Source organism: Xylocopa sonorina, chromosome 6 (genome assembly GCF_050948175.1).
Source record: "Xylocopa sonorina isolate GNS202 chromosome 6, iyXylSono1_principal, whole genome shotgun sequence".
NCBI classification, from domain to species: domain Eukaryota; kingdom Metazoa; phylum Arthropoda; class Insecta; order Hymenoptera; family Apidae; genus Xylocopa; species Xylocopa sonorina.
The window spans coordinates 6,269,775-6,291,029 of NC_135198.1; the positions used below are offsets into that span (position 1 = coordinate 6,269,775).

A 21,255-nucleotide genomic window follows, 5' to 3' on the forward strand; every position below is an offset into this window, starting at 1 on the left:
TACAATACAATTTCCATAGCTACTTGTGACTTTGTGCCAACTTGATGGCAATTTGCAAATCCCATTTTTGAGAAATGCCTTGTCCTTAGAGGCGAAGGATTCAAGTGGTGCTTAGCTGACGTCTGCTCCAATTTTGAATTCTATTTTCCCCAAAAAATTTCTAGAAATGTATAGAATAGAGTAGAACTATAATTTCTTAATCTGACAAATAGCTGCTTTAAACAGAAACGTGTAATAAACAGGACCCTCTAAATCCCCCTGTATTTTGTCGTTCCAGTCGTTCAAAACATTTTCGTGTCAGCTAATTTAGAAGAGCACATGCGTACAAATGCAACGATAAAGAGAGAGACAGCTGTACGCGTCTCGAACGAGCTTCTGCACGTATCGAAACGTGAAATGACTGAACGTTTCCTCGAAATTGTTCCCAGGTACCGAGCTCTGTACAACTACCGACCACAGAACGAGGACGAGCTCGAGCTGAAGGAAGGCGACACGGTGTACGTGATGGAGAAATGCGACGACGGCTGGTACGTTGGCTCCAGCCAGAGGACTGGCTACTTCGGCACTTTCCCTGGGAACTACGTGGAGCGATTGTGAGGGACGAAGGCGAGCCGTATCGAGCCGCGGGTTACGTTTTACCAAAGCACTAAACAATCGAATCGTTAACGTAGATGATAAGATAAAACCGCGTCGACGATAAGAGGCGTCTTGGCCAGCTGTCACCTCGAGTCTTCCCGCGATTTCAACAACGATGGTAACGAATTCGAGATGCGACCTAAGTAAAGAGAGAACGGTGACAGTGGCGGCCTATCGAGGCGAACCTTATCGTCGAGTTCACCAAAAAGAAACTGGATCTTAACCGTAAGGCTTCGTAACGTGTACGTAGTGTAATGATAACGTGTAGTAATTTATTCGACGAGACGTTGGCAAGAACGAGCGGCGTTCGCGCCTCCTCGAGAGGTGGATTTCAGGAACGCCTCGTCCTGTTCCTGCAACGAAGCCAATGCGCGTGCGACATTGACACGTTTCCACGAACGCGAACCAATCGAGAGATCATAGGAAAAACGTTGGAACAGGAAACACGCGACCTAATTCTTCCGTGTATTTGTGAACGGCCCTGTCGAAGGTCTGAGGACGAGAAAGGACCGACTGGTTTCACCAGCAACGAACGAAGTTTATTCGTGTTAACCGTTTAATCGATCGAGCGGCGATCGCGTCGTCAGTCGCGTGCGAACGCGTTCCAGGATCGTTCGCGAAACTGTCTTACGAATTCTTAGAACGCGTCAAAGATATTGCGACTACTTTTTCTTTTTATCGCAACAGGGCAAATTACTGTACAGCAGTTTTGTTTGTAACGCGAATCGATAGAACGCAGTGAGCTTTTGCAGCGTCTTCAGACGTTAATTATTGCGACTGGTTGCCATCGACTACTGACCAAGAAGGTAACCAGAGATTTGATACTATCCTCGAGTATTTCGCATACGACGAAGTTGCACTTTCGAATGCGAGGAACACTCAAGATTCCAATTTTCGAGCATGCAAAAGCATCACAGTAAGGAAAACATGGTAGATCTATGCCCATTGCAGGCTTAACCGCGTTATACGCGAGTCTATAAGCGGCTTTCTGTCAAAGGATGCATTGGAACGCGTTCAGAGGCGCGTAATGCGATACACGATGCAGCATGCAACACCATTTTCAGGATAAACACTCTGTTACATCGCAGATCACGTTACTCGTTACGTTCTATTTATCCACGCGTGAACATAACGCAAAAATGGCCTAAAAGACGCGGCCACGTGGCAAATGCACGTTGCATCGAGCATCGCATCGCATATGAAATCGCACGCTGCAACAATTCTGTACATCGTCCCGTGTTACTCGATTTTAAAGCTAAAAATCGAGTAACTTCGAAGGAGCGTAACGACGACCAACGATTACCGCTTGATCGAATGCGTTCGAGAAGCGATAGCGGCTTCTCGCTTCGAGATCGCACGTACAACGATGCCAGAAATCGTGTGCGCGTGGAGGATGATCACTGGGAAGCTGATGATTAAAACGAGAGATTCTGTTTTCGAACCCACCTCCCCCGTTACTTTCGGTTGGACGCCATTCCCTGCGACGCGTGCACAAGCAAGACGATCGGATCGATCGTCGCTGACGATGCGGCGACGATCCGCGAGCCGTGCGACGACGTTGAACACGGTTTCGAGGCGAACCAAAGATGCGAACAGATTGGTCTCTGGGTAATTAAACTGCCTGGCTGAATGGCGACGAGCAGTTTGTCTTGTTTCTTGAACGCGTACGCGTGTATTTCGACGATCGTTCCGAGTCGAGTGGTTTTCAGTGAAACGAATCGGCGGCGATTCGCACCGGGTGTTGATTTGAATTCGAGGAAGACGACGTTTCCTTCTCTCTGTTTGTAGATAAATCAGCCGTGTTATTGTTAAATTCGTGAGTATCCAAGAGTAAGCGATTTATAATTGAAAGTTTGCCTTCCCAAATTAATATTTTTGTAAACATTATTTGTACCCAGAGTTATATATATATACATATATACATATACATATATACATATAAATGAATTATATAATGTATAGAAGATATATCTATATATATATCGTATACATAGTTACAAGGTTACGTAAAGAATGTAATTGTATAAGTAATCAACGGCATGGTTAATCGAGCACGTGACGATCTCTCGCGCTGGAGATCGAATCGTGTGCGAATTAACTAGCGCATATTAATTAATTGTAACCAAGATGACGATCCAAGATTGGATTCTCGCCGATGTCACGATTAAAGGGCACTACGATTTCCGACGACGATGTTTCGCCAAGGCGTTACGCGAAAGCCTACACCTAAGTTTAGTAGATAAAAAAAGAAAAAAAAAAAGAAACGTGGGAAGAGAGGATAATTAACACGGATCCAGTTGGAAAAGCAGACAATACTAATTACTATCGTAACACTGTAGCGAGAGGAGATAACTGAATTCACGTAGCGAGGGCATTAATCCAACGAGTCAACGCGACTAACAATCGTTTCAGTTCGATTCGTCGTTCACGGGTCGATCGATCGAGCTTTCAGCCCCCTTTCGCTGTTTTAGGTATTTGATGTTGCTGTTTCAATGCGACATTTGGAATATCGTCGAGTCTGCGAATAGTCGCGATGCGCGTTTCAAAGTTCAAGCTGTTCGATTAAATCTTGACGAGCCATGAACTTTTTTTATCCACAGATTGCTGGCGAGGTATTAGCGTTGATATTTCTGGTTAATAATGCTGCCAATCGTCATCGATACTGTTATTGGTTGTCATAGAGACGTTATATAATAAGGCGTGTAAGCTATTTTGTGAAAAGACTGGAATACTCTATGAAATAGAGTAGAGTAGCGGGTCTCAAACTTTATTCGCATTCCTGTGGAATTAAAAAAATTTCCTGGTAATTTAATGGTTTGAGTGGCAGACAGCACGATCAAGATTCTCCTGTTTGGTGTTCTAAAGTATCAGCCACTCGATGAGAGAAGCCAAATTAACTTCATGGTGGATATTTGTTAGAATGGCACAACAACAGTAACGCGAGATTTCGATAGTGTTGCTTGGAACTTTGAGGCATAGAGATTGAGAAGCGCCATCGTGTTGCTTCGAACTTTGAGACGTAGAAATTTGGGAGCATCATTCGTGCTGCTTCGAACTTTGAGACGTAGAAATTTGGAAGCACCGTTCGTGCTGCTTCGAACTTTGAGAAATAGAAATTTGGGAGCATCATTCGTGCTGCTTCGAATTTTGAGATGTAGAAATTGGGGAGCACCGTTTGTGCTGCTTCGAACTTTGAGAAATAGAAATTTGGGAGCATCATTCGTGCTGCTTCGAATTTTGAGATGTAGAAATTTGGAAGCACCATTCGTGCTGCTTCGAACTTTGAGAAATAGAAATTTGGGAGCATCATTCGTGCTGCTTCGAATTTTGAGACGTAGAAAGTTGGGAGCACCGTTCGTGTTGCTTGGAACTTTGAAACGTACAAATTGAGAAGCATCATCGCGTTGCTTTGAACTTTGAGATATAAAAATTGAAGAAGTTTTGTTTATGTAACTATAAAAAAAACTATTACTTTTTTTTTAGTTCAAGTCTCTTTGTAGTAATTGCACACACTACGACATGTATATATTCTGAACTGAGTTCTTAGAGAATTCTTGTTTTAAGTTTAACATCGTAAATCTTATCGTTTCATTTAACTATATCGTCGCTTTTTTCCTTTTTTTACATTTTATTAAACTTGTGTAGCGGACTGTTACGAGTATTTTACGTTTCAATTAGATATTGTTGCAGCGAAGGGGCTAGTTAGAAGCATCGTACGAAGTCTTTCAATCATCGATCGAATACCCGTGACACGATATTCGGGACGTTGCAGAATTATAGCTGCGAACGTGATCAGCTTCTAAGATTCACGATGACGAGGACAACTTTTTATTATTCATCAATGAAAATTATTACGTACAATTTCTACTTTGGTATTTTCTTAGCCAACAATTGTTATATTTTACATTTGAGGCTAATCGACATCAGTAATATCTATTAGTGTTTCACAAAACGATTATTTCTTATTGGAAGAATTATTTCTTTACAGAACGTGAAATTAGAAAAAGATACTTTTAAGTATGTTTAATACTTGTGTGTATTTAAGAATTAATTTTGTTTCTTCTTTTCTTTTTAATTTTGTCGCGCGTGAACAACGATGATCGAATTCGTGCCTATAAATCTGAGGTATCCGCATGTTTGCGTACATATCTTCTGTTACGTACATATCTTCGCTAATATCAGCAGCTGTCGTAATCCGAGGAGTGAATTCGATGGACGAAAACTGCGAGAGAAACCGTAGGACGGTGTGCACCAAAATGGAGGACGCGAATCTTCTCGACAGAATCGAGTCTTCCATGTTCAACGGCGAGTTCGATGGAAACGAGCCGCAGAAACTTTCTCGTAACGATTTAGAAGAGGATATGATAATATGGAATATTTACATCAGACAATCTTTCATTAGATTAGTTGCAAAATTAAGTCGATTATCATCGATTCGAGCGAAGAAACTGGAAATATAGATTATCGAATGTATCGTGTAACGTTCTGATTAGGTTAATAAAAATTAAATAAAACAGATGGGGCACGAAAGTGTTTCTTCTAACGTTTAACGAATTGTTTCGAACGTTATACACTTATATTCTTAGCGAAGTTTTTACTTGTATAAATAAAAGAAAAAGTAAAAAAATTGTTCGAAGTTAGTAATAATTAATTCGTACGATATACGAATGAAAATACGTAGGTTTCGAATATTTTATTTGTCATTTGTTTCTAGAAAACGTGGGGTTTTCTTGTGTAGAGACAAATGTTACGGTGAATCGTACAATTGACAATATCAGCGACAAAACGACAATGTTCCATATTACCATTTTCCCTTCCATGTTTATATTTTCTAACGATAATTGCCCCGCTTGATTTCAATTCGTTTCGTTCGATTTTTCATTCGCACTAATGATAATGTCACTGTGTATTGTATACTCGAAATTTCAATAAACCTTAGTCTGTTACCAAGACTGCAACCCGTCGCGTGGAATAATGCAATTCTCTACATCAGATTGCATTTATTTGTAAAATGCATCTGGTACTTGACGCGCTCCTTCTGTTGGTCTCTGCTCGATGAAAATTGTCGAATTGACTGCACGTTGGACATTCAGAAAAATGGCACAGCAACAATAACGCAAGATTCGCTACTGATAAGTCGAAAAATGGTACCATTGCGCTGCTTGGAACTTTTAAACGTAGAAATTGGGAAACGCCATCGTGCTGCTTGAAACTTTGAGACGTAGAAATTTGGGAGCATCATTCGTGCTGCTTCGAACTTTGAGACATAGAAATATGAGAGCACCGTTCATGTTGCTTCGAATTTTGAGAAATAGAAATTGGGGAGCACCATTCGTGCTGCTTTGAACTTTGAAAAATAGAAATTGGGAAGCACCGTTCGCGCTGCTTCGAACTTTGAGATGTAAAAATTTGGGAGCACTGTTCGCGTTGCTTTGAACTTTGAGACATAGAAATTAGGGAGCACCGTTCGTGTTGCTTGGAACTTTGAAACGTAAAAATTGAGAAGCGTCATCGCACTGCTTCGAACATTTAAACGTAGACATTAAAAAGTGCCATCGTACTCTAGTACTTTTGGATTGCTCGAAAAGTCCAAAGCACTGAAACACTTAAAAACCAGAAAATACCATCATGACGCAAATGGTTTTACTTTCAGATCGTTACGCTTGGCATCACTTCACAAGATCTCAACGGAGACCACAAATTGAACATGGCGAACGCATGCAACTTCCGTACCATTTCTTCCTTCCCAATTTTATTCACAAAGCCTTTCAAATGACCATTTACAACATTAATTACAATCCTTAATATCTATCACAAATTCAAACTTTCTACACGCAGAACTCAAGTCCATGTCGAGCGGTGTTTTCGATCCAACGAGTTGGAGAAATCCATGGCGTCGTTCCTTTCGCAGGTGCGACAACACCGTCGCCTGAACGCAGGCACTTCGCAGTAACGTTTCAAGCTTGGCATGGAACAGAATCGATCCTTGTCCCTCCAGCAACGGGACGGAAATTCGATGGCCCTGGTCGTGTGTCCTGTACAGGGACGTATCTCTGTCTTTGTAATTGGTCCATCGCAGCTGTAGAACGATTCGTTTTCAGGAGGGATGCAACGAGCCGTTCTGGACTGCACGCCTTTACCATTGTTCTTCGAGCACTGGAAAATGAAACAGCGGAAGTAGAATAAGCTGATGGCGGATGAAACGCGTGGTACCACAGATCGTTAACCATTTGCGTTCGAGGGCTTCAGACTCGAAGGTTTCTAAATAGAGACAGCGCAAACAACTTTAGCAAATTATAAATATTAATGCTTACAGAAGGAGTAAAAAGTCTTGCTTATGCTTGAAAATAATTCACGTGCCACGTTTGGTTACGATTTCATCCAACGATTTTACCAATCACTTTCTCAGAGACTTCACCATGAAACTTGTTACACCTTCTGTTTGAAAATAACAGTCCTATTCCACAAATTTAGCTGTTTTATTTATTAGGAATAAAAACATAGAAATGAAACTGTCAAGAAATATGGAACCATGTTACTTTTTTTTTTGTTGAGTGAATTTCAACAGAGGCCACAAGTTGTACATGGCGAGCGCGTACAAGTTCTATTTTGTTTCTTCCTCTGCAATTTTATTCACGGACACTTTCACTGTTTTCGTTTAAAATGTTAATTATAGCCTGTGTTCAAACTGGAAGGGAAAAGATTCGATATTTTCGCTTTTTTTCGTCTCACCAGCGACCAGTCGCTGAAAACCCAACGTCCTGGACAGGGGATCCTGTTGCATTCTCTGGTGCTGACAGGCGCAGGACTGTTTTGACATATCGATGGTTGCACCATCGTTCGATACACTTCCAGCTCGTTCTTCCTATTCACTTCAGTCCCATTGAATCCTGAGTGAATGCAGTATAATTGCCGCGATTGAGCGCCGAATCTTCCGCACGTAGTCGAGCACGCTTCCCACGGACCAGGTAGCCATTTAAACGTGCAGCTGTAACGATCCAGAAAAAATTATTTTCTTTCTTTCTTATTTTCTTTCTTTCTCTTTTCTTTCGTAAATACGTGTCTTGTCATCGTGAAACTTGTTACTCCTTCTATTTGAAAATAACAGAGAAAATAATTTACGTGTCACGTTTGGTTACGATTTCATCCATCGATTTTACCAATCACTTTCTCAGAGACTTTACCATGAAACTTGTTACTCCTTCTGTTTGAAAATAATAGTTCTATTTGACAAATTTAGTTGTTTTATTTATTAGGAATACAAACATAGAAAAGAAACTGTTAAGAAATGTGCAATGCGAAAGATGTGAGAAATGTTGAATTTCAAGGAAATCAATTTGAGATTTTAGCTACTTGGTAACACGCAGTGAGTGTTATTCAACACCTTTGCCTACGATTCGTGTAAGAAACATACGTAAACGTACGTTGATCAGGCTAAACGTAAACAACACGAGTAAGAGACTTGGTTCGTCGTTCAGACAAAGTATAAATAATAGTAGTAAGGCGTGGTACGTCGTTCGAGTTACACGCGTCGTCGCGCAGATATATTCTCTTCGAAGATATTAGAAAATTATCCTTAGAAATGTCTTCGAAAAGAATATTAAGCGTTGATGAGGACAGTGAAAGTTCTGCTAATATCGCGAACTGTGATTCGATAGATATTTTAAACAGTGACAGTGACAGCAGTGATATTTTGCTTCCTGTACGAGAACGTTGGAAGCTACTTGCTATTGGAGATGATTTCGATGATGAAGACCACAGTAATCGTCAACAATCAGGTATGGATTTGGAAAGAAACTGACGAACCAGAAAATAAAGTTAAAAATAAAATCAATAGTATTTTAAAGATGGATTTATGTACGAAGCGACGTGTGCGATTCGTGCAACCTCGAACGCTCAGATAAATCATAAAATGGCCGACGTCTGACCGATCTTGTCGTTCATGGCACGCGCTATTGGAACTTGAATCGTAAGGCAAGGAGTTAAGTAATAAAATTTCATTTTTCCTATGCGTAGAATAAATTTGAGCTGCGATGTAAAAGATGGAATAATCCAAGTTTTACTTTGGCAATTGAAAGAAACTAAACTGAGCGATGGTGCAATCGATTCCAAGTATATTATTTCCAATTTGCTTCGAGACGAAAAGAAAAACGAAAACGTGGAAATGTAAATACTTCGTTTTCTTTTTTTAAATTGTACGTAGGCCACATTCAAAATAAATGGCTCAATTATGTTATACAACAATAAAATAGACACAGAATAGTATCGATTTGGCGATGATAGACTTTCACCTGAGGTTCTGACAGCGAAACTGTTAAACTATAGTTCACGATACCTGAAGACGTTGCACTTTTCTATCTCCTGGCTCGGTTTCGTAGTCAGCGGGCATTTCCTTCGCGACACTATCCTCCCAGTCTTTTCATCTTTACAGACTATCATCTTCTGCCGTGTTCCACCGCCACAGCTGGCTGAACAAAAGCTCCAACCGCCAAACAACCAAACATATCTCTCTTCAACGTTCCTCTCCTCGCGATTCAGGAAGTACTTCAAGGAAACCGTAGCCAAGATTCCTTGCTCCGTCATATTCGCTGGCACCACCAGCTGGGGCAAAAAAATTACCAATTTTAGCCAACCGTTGCGAGGAAATTCGACTGTCAATCGACGAACGTCAATTTCAACGAAGTGGACGTTCTTCGAATTTAAAAAAGACAGTCTGCTTTCGACATTATCATTAAATAAAACAGTCGATTTTAGACACCCCTTGAGAGCAAATTCGACGAGCGTCAATTTTAACGAAGTTGACGTTCGTCGAATGGAAAAAAGGCGGTCTGCTTTCGACATTATCATTAAATAAAACAGTGACAGTTGCATTGGTCGTGTCACACAGCTGGATAACACGCGTAGTGCGATTACACGTTGATCTGTACGTGGATTCGTGGCACTCCAAGGGTTAACTTGTTCGCAATCGCGCGTCATCCGTGATATTTGGCTCTGATCGGAGCTCCCATTACGCTAGAATTGGCTCGCCATTGTGCGAGGTTATTAACGATATATATTTACATATGGGATCGTTACTCGAGTTATTGAAACTTGTTTTTCGATAAATTATCTCGTAGGATATTTTTATCGTATCGAATTGAAAGATCGTTCCACGTTGCACGTCTCTTCCTCTTTCTCCTCGAGTTCGAGGCAAGTTTCACTGTTATTAGTCGAGAAGATGGAGAAATGGAAAGAGTAAAGAATGAATTAAGGTTTTTATTATTCAATGCGTATCTCTTCGAGTCTTGAAGTGTTCTTCTTGTGTATTCCGTTTTCGACAGGTTACTTTGGCGTGCTATTAATTTTTTATTCGCGAATGGAAGGGCAGAAAGGTTTGCTGAAGACACGACTAATGTCTGCTCGCGTTTTGTAGCAAACTGCCGGGGTGCCTGCTTAATGCGATCAGTAAAGATTGATCTCTTACCAGAACGACGACATCTTCGAACGCTGTGCCATCTGCGTCGATGGAATACGTATTATTGCCGTGCCTCTGAACCCGGAAGGCAGCACCCTGCACGATCGTTAAATCTCGCTTACGCGAGGCCAAATACTCCTGCACGTTCCGTTTCCTTCTCCCGTCGCCTATCACGATCGTTAAATTATCCTGATGGAAGAACCGACCAGCCAGCACTGTGATGTTCATGAATAAATTATGAGCCTCACGAGGTATTATTGCGACACGCGTCACTTCTGAAAGTGGGACAGAAAGGGTGAACTTTAAACGTGAGCCGTTTCGAGGTCGAACTGTTCGACGGATTCCGCTTATTCTGTCGTTTCGATGCTTTGCGGTTAAAGGATAATTGTATCCTCTCGTCGAATCGTTCGCTTCGAGCTTTAACGCGAATGTCAGTTGCTTTATTCTAAAATAATCGAAATGCTTGTCGAAAATACTGTGGTAAATTACAGTGATTAAATTTGAGCGTTTAACGAGATTGCGTTAATCTTAGCATTAATCGTTGAGAAACTTTAGGATAGTTCAGCTCGATCTTAGTGTTCGAAGAAAAACGAAGAGCCAGAAAGTTTCGTTCCTCGAGGCGAATTAAACCGGCAACTAATCACTTCGCTTTCGCCATTCCTCTCCCTTTAAACTAATTAGGAACGTTCCAACCCCCTACCCCCCTGGTGGCGCTCGACTATCCGACTTTGACGGGAACTTCATCGCCACTGCTAATAACTCAATTTGAACGGCGACTCGACTGACCTCGTCGAAGCTTCCGTTGAAACTTGCTGACGACGCTCTCGCAGCTCGAATTGTCACCGTCGCATGTGCCACACGCGTCGTACGCCTTCTTCGATCCGAGGACGTTGTCGCATCCCATTTGGTGGCACTCGCCCTGACGGAAACCAAATTTTATCGATTTAAAGCCGCGAGCTACGTCGAACGTGTGCGACGAGCATCGAACATCTTCGAATGTCGCTTCGAATCATCGATGCCCTCGATCTTTCGTCAGCTACAAACGATGTGTATTTCTCAAACTTCAATTAGAGCTCGTTTAAAAGGTTTTCATTGGTTTATCGCTATCACTTATTCAGTTTTGTTACTCGTGCTGTATTTCTCACCTTTTAACTCTTCTCTAAACCTTCTATAACATCGTAGTTCACAGTTTATTCTACCCAAACCCTTAGATATTCTTACTTTTCCAAATTTCTTTAGTTTTTCAATAAAATATTGCTTTCTGATAAACGTTGATCTTAAAAGTGCCAGCCGCTCGATGAGAATTGCCAAATTGCACGCTGGACACTCGGAAGAATGGCACCAGTAACAATAACGCGAGATTCTCCACTGATAAGTTAAAAAACAGTGCTATCGCGCTGCTTGGAACTTTGAGACGTGGAAATTTAGAAGCGCCATCACGCTGATTGGAACTTTGGGACGTGGAGATTGAGAATTGCTATCGCGCTACTTTGAATTTTGAGACGTGGAGATTGAGAATTGCTATCGCACTGCTTGGAACTTTGGGGCGTGGAGATTGAGAATTGGTATCGCGCTATTTGGAACTTCGAGGCGTAGAAATTTAGAGGTGCCGTCGCGAGCTGTTTGGAACTTTGAGACGTGAAAATTGAGGATCACCATCGCAAAGTTTGGAACTTTGGGACGTAGAGATTGGGAATTGGTATCGCGCTACTTGGAACTTCGAGCCGTAGAAATTTAGAAGCGCCATCGCGCAGCTTGGAAACGTGAAAATTGGAAAGCACTAACACTAACTTTATTTTCAGCGAGCGCAGTGATTATGAGAAACGTTTCGCTGTCACAGCTGCGACAGAGTATTCCAAAGTGCAAATGATCAAGTAATCTCACGCGTGCCTCTAAGTAAACGATATTGTAATAACGTAGATCTGATTTTAGGTTTATCCAGAGATCTGAACGTTTGAACATGTCCAGCGTAGAGGGATTTACATAATTGGAATGGCCAAACATGTTTGCCCTGTTCTACACATCATAGAAGGTCCCCCAGCGTCATGGTGAACCGTTTTCAGATGGATTTGGAGGGAAAACGAACTAAATCTTGGATCTGTTACAAACACGAATGCCACTTCTGAAAGTACGTGATTGAAAAGTGTCTTCACTTTGCTTTGGATTGCGAGGTACGTTTTACACAGTATTCGCACTTTAAATTCATTTTTTTGCAAATCAGATTCACTCGAATAATTTGGTAATTACTTTTAAATAGACATCTCTACCTCTTCAAATAAAATTTTTCATTTCTCGCTACCCAGTTTGGTATTTTTTTTTAAATAAGAAATCGAGTAGAAGTACTTGATCTGCAAAATGGTGAATTCCATCTAAAAAAGAATGAATTTAATTTGTAAAGAAATGAATTCGACTTGCAAAGGGGTGAATTTAAAGCGCCAATACTGTAAACGAACATTTTTGAAGTATAAAAATAATTTGGTTACGATCCAAAATGCTGTGAAATTGATGAGAACGTTTCAGAGGTTTCCGATTCTACGTCTAATTCGAACGTTTCGTCTGACCTGTATACATATGTCCGTCGAGCCGTAGGAACACGGGGTGCCATCAATCAAGTGTTTCCCGGTGTAAAATATCTCGCCTGTCTCTTTGCTTCTGCAGACCAGTCGACATCTCAGGCTTTCCTGGTCGGACACGTACGGCAGCCATGTCACGTCCCTGTCCGACTGGATTCTCTCCAGGTACAAAGTATTAGCGAGTTTCGTGCACTGCTGAGCTCTCAGATCGACGGCCGTTAAACACTTTGGCAGATCGCACAGCCTGCATCCCTCGCTCAGGCCAGAGCAATATTTTCCACCGTGAGCAGGCCTTCGAAGAGAGAAGGTACGTAAACAAAAAAAAAAACGATAAATTAATCAATTGAATAGTTGATAATAGTATAAAAATTATCTAGCATATTTTATGGAGACACGTGATTAGCAAATTTATTTAATTACTTAATTTCTGGCGAGTTAGAAATTTATAGAAAGAAATGATTATTTTTCTAACAAATTTTCCCAAATATTAGCCATCATTCGCGTCTGCAATCCCAAGGATTGGACGTTCATAAACAGCATCCACGTCAACGTGTTAAATTTCGTAATCACGTGCCTCGAGATATACGCGTTTAAAGTGATTTAAGTACTGACTGGGGCTTGTTACATTTCCGTGTTCGACACTGCACACCTACTCCACACGTCCTCGAACATTTTCCCCAGGCACTCCACGCGCTCCACCCACCGTCTCTAGGTTTGTTCAATATTATACCAAAATCGAAGTTCCTCCTATTCGTCGACTGGCATCGACCGTTTATGCACCACTGGAAAGAGTATATCGCGTGGCTCGACATTGAAAATTACTCGAACGTCATTAGGGTAGGGGGTTACAGAAATGAATTTGATTGCGAATTAAAGTCTTCGCTAGGTCGAGTACCAAGACTGGTACGATATTTCATTTGATCGCGACAGTTCGCGTATGAGCATTGAAAATTACCTTAGATGTTCCACATAATGTACCTTCTAAAGGGGGTCCTTTTTTAGTTTTGCACGTCTGGGATACGTTGCTGTTGCCACACCATAAACGTGAACACGGTTCCACGACCTCGAACGTTTTACAATGTTCGTAACTGAATAAAAAAAAAAGGAAGATTGTGATACCCAAAAAAGATAGACTGTGCTTTAAACGTTCTCAGAGATTAACATCGTAATTGCCTGATAGAGGAAAAGAGAAAAATTGGTGATACACATTTTTTACCTATCAATTACATAAACACCCGTACAATGCGATGAAAGTAATCTGTACGTTTCTCCATTGAACGAAAGCTTCAAACAATGAGGGTATTATCTAATGCTTTTGTAGAAATTGGTTTCCCTTATGACTAGTGAAAATGTAGTGTCATTTCGTAAGAATTACATAAATTGGGAATATACTATAAAGAATATAAAGAATTACATTAATATAATATATTAATACATGTTATAGTTCGTGTAATCCTTACGAACATATTATATTATTTCCATTAGTGTAGTACTATTTTCTAAAGAGATTCTGGGTAAAACAAGTATAGTTAAAATGTTTGAACAGACAATATACTGCCCAATAGTTGATACAGCAACTTTAAAACAACACATTTTCTCGCAATAATTCTATACAAGAAAATTTCTGACCAATCCCTAACATTCTCGCGTCTAAGACGCGACTCCGCCATTTTGGTACCCATATGAATCCACCAGCAGTTCCTCCCCCTCTTCTCTTTCTCTCCCTTCTCACGCTCACGCATAGAAGACACCACGAAGCACAATCTCTTCGTTTAAAACAGTCGAATGATAAAATGAACGCACCCTTCGCCAAATTCCATCCGACACTGCTCGTCCATGGTGAACGTCTCGCGAACGGTAGCCTTCAATCGAGCGAGTCCGTCGCGTCTCGGCTTGTTCAACAGGCAGGACCATCGTCTGCAAATGCCTATTTTAGGAGTACGTAATTCTAAAGATACGCGAGAAGAAAACGAGCCACCTCACCTCACTTTCCGATGGAATTCCTTCCTCGAGCAGGCGGACCAATAGAAGTGATGGAACGTCGCGGCTACCATGGGTGCCATCACGCTTCCGCGTGACCCTTCCGCCTTGCAAGCGTTCCCCGTCGCTTCGTCTCCGTCGTGAGTCAGACCTAGACTACGGGAAAGAGGTTCGTGTTACGTGCAACGGAAATCAATTTCGGACATTCCAATGGACGCGTCTTCTTCGCGTGTTTATGAAATTCACCGCCTTTGAAATTTTACCACCCTCTGAGTACGGAGAGCTCAGCCATTTAAATGTTTACGCGTTATTTCTGGCGCATCGTTGACAGCTGTTCAGCCGTCGATTTAACGCGCGATGGTGTTCGAATTTCAAAAGCGACTCAGCACTTGCAACACTCACATGTGCGCGACTTCGTGCGCGATGATAAAAGCGCTGGTCAAACCCTCGTCCCGATTTAAGGCGCACGATCTGGCTGGATCGCATACGCCTGAGACTGGCGCGTAACCGGAAGGCCCTCCAATGTCCAAACGCGTCAGCCATACAGCGACGTCGTAGTTCACGTCCGTCGACGACAACATCTTTCTGTTCCACTTGTTCACGTTCTCCAGAGATCGCCTCGCGTTGCCGCGACGAACCTGTGGCGGAGAGTATGTTCGTTCGAAATTTGCTGACAATCCTGTTTCCAGTTTTGCCATTTGTCAAATCACTGTTACAGTACTATAGTATTGGCAATTTAAATTTACCTTCTTGCTAATTTAATTTACCCTTTTGCAAATCATATTCACCCTTTCGTCAACTGTAAATCGAATTAATCCTTTTGCGAATCAAATTCATCCGTTTTCGAATTAAATTCATTTCTTGCAAATCAAGTACTTCCACTTAAATATTTTATTTGAGAAAAATATCGTTGACATATTTTATTTGCAAAAGGGTGAACTTAAAACTGCCAATACTGTATTTTCCAAACTGTTATACGAAACTATTAGATGAACTACAAATACATTTCAATCGCTTACCATACCGTCTCTTTTTTCAGCGTACAAAATGATTCGTACGATCACTAGAACCATATTTGAGTCGAGTGATGGATCCATATAGATCGCGCTAACCTGGAATCAAGGTTTTACCTCTGTTTTATCGACGTGCTTCCCCTTCGAGATAATTGTATCGAAAGCAAGGTTTGATCGCGATTTTTACGACTACTTACGATGTTCAATAAAGCTAAAATGTATTGTTGCACTCGAATCCCGTGGAAATGAATCACGGAATAGTCAGCGGCTACTCCCAGTTCCAACCATCGGGGTGGCGATTCTTTAGCGCCCGGTTTTCTCTCTACAAATATCATTTTTTATCGAGTCTTGTGAGACGAAGAATTTTGTCGAAATCGACAAGTCAATTTTAAAGATTACAACGTGTGTTTAACACTAGAACTACTGAGAAAGAAACGAAGATGCTTCTAACAAAACCAGCCAAAATGACTGGACTTCAAAAATACGTGATACTAGAATATTTTTATATTTATCAATTTTTTACTGTCTTATAAAAGGAATTTAAAGTAATGGAATTATAGTTGGTATTATATAGCAACTATAATAAATATAATAACATAATTATGATAATAGTAACTATTATAATAATACCAAAAAGTATAAAAGGAATAACAAAAATCTGAAAATAAACTTCCATTAAAGTGAATATAAGAAGTATAATAAAGTAATAACAAGTGCGATAAAAATAGAAACATAAAATTATTATTATATTATTATTGATATACCGTTCAATTTTTGCAACAGTTCAGAGGCTTTCAATCGTTTTAGCATTTTTAGGGCTTGTAAAATACAGAATAACCATCGATGACTTTTATGTCACACCTTGACTAGATTCATATGTTTGTATCATCTTTATTGATAAAATTTTCTAAACAAAACGCGATAAATCTATCCAGCTACTTAATCAACGATTTCTCGTTCGTGAAACAGATTACTTTAAATATTTTTTCACTTGAAGTATTCAAAATGGCTGGTAGTGGTATAAATGGCCACAATGCAAAATAATTTTGATTTTGTATAAATAAAATGATATTATACCTGTAGTTGAGTCGAAACGAAATTGTAAAATCGTTTCGTGGCGTGGTAGTTCTAGCGTTAAAAGTGGAATTACCGGAAAAGTCTGTAGCTTACTCGGCACTTTGTTCCTTTGCCATTTGGGGCCGGAAAAGTATCCAATTTCCTCGGAATTCACGTCGATCGGCAATTCCTCCACTATCGTATCGTTATACTCCGTGGATACTTCGTCTCTTTCATCGTACAGAATCAGTTTCTCAGCTTCTGGGTATTCCACGTCAAAGACGTCGCCGGAAAGATTGTAAAACTCTTGAGCGTCGTGGCTTAGAGAATCGCGTTTCATTCGTATCGATCTCCTACTCTGCCCTTTGACTCCACCCGTTTTCGAGTCGTCTGTAATCAATTTCAGCAATTTCTGTCTGGAAGTTTGAACAGGTTCGATCTTGAAATAGAATTTTAATGAAATCCACGCGTCGATCATTCGTTGAAGGATAGAGTAGACGGATTGTCACGACCAGCGACGGATTACTATGTATAGCTTGACCGGGCGAAACTGACGTTTCCAAGAAAACTTAAAACCGAAACGTGCATTCGCGTACACGATATATAACATAAAGCTCGTAATTTCATGTAAATACGCGATCTAAATTAATTATTTCAATTTGTGTTTTCTTTTTGGAGATTGATTGATTGATTCATTGAATGCGACCTTTCAAACATATTACCATTTTCCGTTTTTTCGACTGCGATTTATAACTTCAAATTGTAACATAGTTATCATCGACATAAGAGTACAGACGAGTATTAATGAAAACGATCAGACAATTTCTCTGTAACGGCTATACTTTTAATTTAAACAGTTCCAACAAGCAACGCGATCAAACAAGAACCAAAAAAATTCGACAAAGCGACAAGAAACGTTGCGTTAACAAACGTTCCACCTGCACGATCCTCTCGACTGACAGAAACAATGCTGGGATGGTCCCTGCTGGACCACCACCTGGCATGGTCCGACTGGAACATCACGTGTTTCCCGTCCATCAGAGGCTGAACGAAAAACGACCTCTGATCCGTCAGCATCAGAGCGTACACTTCCCCTTTGCAGAGCGTGACCACCGCCAAAGAGCGCGCGTCACCCTCCAAGCTGCCCTGTCGAAGATCGCAGTTCACTTTGCCCTCGTACTCGTCAGGCCTCGCTTTACTCGAGTAAACCCAGTCGACGGTGAAATTCGACGACAATAACAGTCGATCGTTCGCGACAGTCCTCAGCGTCCAATTACTGATCTCGAGGAACACAGGCTCCTCGTCCAGCGAGCCTTCCTGGGCTGATCTTCTGCTGCGCGCGTTCTCGCGACCGATCACCCGAGGGTAAACGATCTCGTACTCCTGCAAGCTCTGCAGAAACTCGCCCACCCTCGACTTGGTCGCGATCGTGCCCAGTAACCACGTGGCCAGCAGAAAACTGGGAAGCCTCGATTGGCGCATGGCTTCGATGAGATTTTAATTGGATTCGCGTCACCCTCGAAACTCGTCGAGCATGCTGAACTGATTCAATGTCCGGTTTTCATGTTGTTACGTTCGTACGCGTTCATTTTATTACGTCCGCGCGAGTCGCGGATCGAAAACCAGCTGGAAATCACGGTGCCTTTGGAATGAAACATTTTTGCTCGGCTGTTGGTCTTCACTCGCGGTGGTTCCGCGCACGATCCACGGTCCAGCTCGAGTTTAATATAAACGCGTAATTACGATCTTTGATACCAGCTCCGCGAGAGAGAATATCTGCGCTGTTGATTTCACAGGATCGTCTGGCGGTATTAAAATTACAGGACGAAAGTGTCAGAATTGGACGACACAATATTATCAAGCGAGATAATCTTCGCGTGTAACTGCTGCTCAGTTATGAGTTACTGCACTGTTCACACTAAAAACCGGAAATAACTTCGCCAAGAGGACCATCTCTCACACGCATTCCACTATCAATTTCACAGTTGTCACGAACCAGAACCTCTCCTCGTATTCGAGCACATTTCACGTGGTTCCTCGCGAGTCCATAACGATCTTAGCTCGCAATTAACCATTCAGGGACGAGTTCGCCAGCGATGGAACGGAACAGTCGCGAGCGTGGCGAATAAAAGTGGAGCGAGCGATAAGAACGATCGCGACAATCGACGAAACGCCTCTTCGCGCGTTGTCACGGTTCCACGCGAACGCTCTGGTTTCGTGTCCTCCGCTTCTTTCCGCCTACTTTTCTCAACCACGCTGCGAAAAAGGAAATTGACCTTTCCGTCCTTTTTCTGTCTTTTTTTTTTTATTCTCAGCACGAACGAACGACGCGATGAAAATCGCGACGCGAGCAGCTAGCGTCGCGCTACAACTGGCGGCCACATGGACGCGGCTCGGAAACGCGCGCGAGCGCGGACAGCGTCGGATCGTGCGTTAGAGTAAGCGCGAACGCGCGGCTGGAAAAAGCACCAGCGCACTTGCCGCCCACTGAAGTTCTAATAATGGCAGCTTTATGTGCGATCACCGAGAAACGAGGATGCTGGGCGAAACGCATTGTTCGACGGCGGCGCGCCGCGCCCGTTTAACAAGCGGACGAGGCCTCCCTCGTTCTTTGACGAGGCGCGCCGCGCATCGTCTCCCGCCGGAATTCCCGGTTTCCCTTGAACCGCGAACCCGAATCGCGTCCGCGTCGACGCAATCAAACCAATGAACGGGAATTATTTTCGATCGAGACGACGCGCGACCGTCTCGTTCGAGCTGTATTGAATTTTTTTACGCGCGCACGAGAGGCGCGAGGGGCCCAGAGATGGGATTGAGAGCTCGCGTTGTTTATTTACGGACAAGTTGGCGGAGAAACCGAGCTGCGAGGTGGTGCACTGGAAATAAAACGTGGGAGAATAATGTTAACACTTTGCGCTCGAGGGCCTCGAAACGGGGCTGTTCGAAATTTATTGATATCGAATTTTTCAGTTTCTAGGAGATACAGAGAAAGTAGAGGCGTGAATGGTCGTGCTCGAGTTGTTTACTCGAGGATACGCTGAAAGTAGCACGGAAATAAACGAGTGGAAATTATGTGAGCCCTTTGTACTCGAGGTGGCATTTAAATTCGTCCTCGAATTCGAGAGCTTCGCAAGCGTGGCCATTTAAAGTTGGAGACAATGCAAACAATTTTTAAAACAAATCGTGGTGACTTCGTTTATTCTGCTAGTAAATTGCAAATGCTATGCAAATAATAATGCAAACTTATTTTTTCCTTCGAGTGCGAGGAATGAAAAAAAGTGTACGAGATATTAAGAATAATTCAGACTTTTTCAGCTGCGTTCTCGTGGAAACTTGAATTACCTCCGGACGTGAATCGTGTAATTAGGAATTACGGGCAACGGAGATCCGCCGTGGTGGAGGATTAACGATGAATAAAATATACGAGCTCGTATGTAGATGCTCTGAAGCGCTGTGAATGTGGAAGATATTCATTCAGTTATTTAGCCAAGACGTGACGTGGTTAATAGATTACACGGTGATCCCGTGGCAGTATTTCCGAGAATGGTTTTATTGTTTCTTAACAAGACAATATAATGTCTTACACTGGCTCTTATGTTTCGTAATAGTTGTCGCATGACGACTCGTGACGATGATTTAGTGAAATTTATAAAAAAATTCTATTTACTTAAATCTCGAAGCAAGCAAGAAGAGTGCACGAATCGTTATGGAAAGCTTTATTGCAATTAATATCTAGAAATACCAATTTTTGATAGAAAACAAGACAATATAATGTCTCACACTCTTATGTTTCGTAATAGTTGTCACATGACGATTCGTGACGATGATTTAATGAAATTTATAAAAAAATTCTATTTACTTAAATCTCGAAGCAAGCAAGAAGATTGCACGAATCGTTACGGAAAGCATAGTTGCAATTAATATCTGGAAATTCCAATTGTTGGTAGAAAACAAGACAATATAATGTCTCACACTCTTATGTTTCGTAATAATTGTCACATGACGACTCGTGACGATGATTTTGAGAAATTTATAAGAAAATTCGATTCACTTAAATCTCGAACAGAGAAAAGAAAATAATAGCACGAGATAGAATTATGAAACAAACAAGAAGATTGCACGAATCGTTATGGAAAACATAGTTGCAATTAATATCTGGAAATTCCAATTGTTGCCGTTGAATGTCGTTTTAATCTTCTTCTTCTCTCGATGTCATCTTTTCTCTTACGAACACTCGCGTATCTTCCAGAAATCGAGAATCAGACGAATTCAGAGTCGAAGGAAGTGGGATCGGGGTTCAATCGAAGCTTTCTTGGATTCCGCGAAGACGATAACCAGCAGATTTCCAGGATGCGGTTGAACAGAACGCACGACACCAAACTGAATGCTTCCATTTAAGCCTCGTAACTATGTTAATTAGTTACAGCTGTAAGTGGGCCGATAGTTTAAGCGATCCAACCGTATAAATTTGGATACCTGATCCCATGTGAAACCGGTACCATTTAATTGCCAATTATTTCAACAAAAATTTCACCGTTACAAA

General features: G+C 41.6%; 2 protein-coding genes and 1 long non-coding RNA gene across 3 annotated transcripts in view; 2 read left to right on the forward strand and 1 right to left on the reverse strand.

The window, feature by feature from the left end:
- Positions 1-763, forward strand: part of Cap (Cbl-associated protein) — a 146,136-nt gene extending 145,373 nt beyond the window's left edge. Inside the window, exon 30 of the mRNA XM_076897231.1 lies at positions 429-763. Coding sequence (XP_076753346.1) covers positions 429-597 — 169 coding nt within the window. The 3' untranslated portion in view covers positions 598-763. The remainder of the gene's footprint in view (positions 1-428) is intronic.
- Positions 764-4,686: 3,923 nt separating this feature from the next.
- LOC143424588 (uncharacterized) overlaps positions 4,687-21,255 on the forward strand; it is a 130,394-nt gene continuing 113,825 nt past the window's right edge. The window contains exon 1 of the long non-coding RNA XR_013101948.1: positions 4,687-5,042. This is a non-coding gene — a long non-coding RNA (uncharacterized LOC143424588). The remainder of the gene's footprint in view (positions 5,043-21,255) is intronic.
- Positions 6,362-18,194, reverse strand: LOC143424592 (A disintegrin and metalloproteinase with thrombospondin motifs 3). The gene is made up of 15 exons (XM_076896740.1): positions 17,651-18,194; positions 16,827-17,102; positions 15,854-15,978; positions 15,663-15,755; positions 15,046-15,281; positions 14,647-14,799; positions 14,467-14,580; positions 13,619-13,751; positions 13,276-13,445; positions 12,652-12,955; positions 10,877-11,009; positions 10,100-10,365; positions 8,972-9,237; positions 7,369-7,624; positions 6,362-6,792 (listed from the first exon to the last, which is right to left on the reverse strand). Exons 1-15 carry the CDS (start codon positions 18,192-18,194, stop codon positions 6,478-6,480), a joined length of 3,384 nt encoding a protein of 1,127 aa, XP_076752855.1. The 3' UTR covers positions 6,362-6,477.

Bases quoted from the DNA above. Each gene is read 5' to 3' on its own strand.
- LOC143424592 (XM_076896740.1), bottom strand. From the start codon at position 18,194: ATGCGCCAATCGAGGCTTCCCAGTTTTCTGCTGGCCACGTGGTTACTG. The intron at 17,103-17,650 runs GTGGAACGTTTG...AATTGATTACAG, and splicing joins CAGTCGAGAGGATCGTGCAG to ACGACTCGAAAACGGGTGGA. The intron at 11,010-12,651 runs GTCAGACGAAAC...GGTTTCCGTCAG, and splicing joins CGACGGACATATGTATACAG to GGCGAGTGCCACCAAATGGG.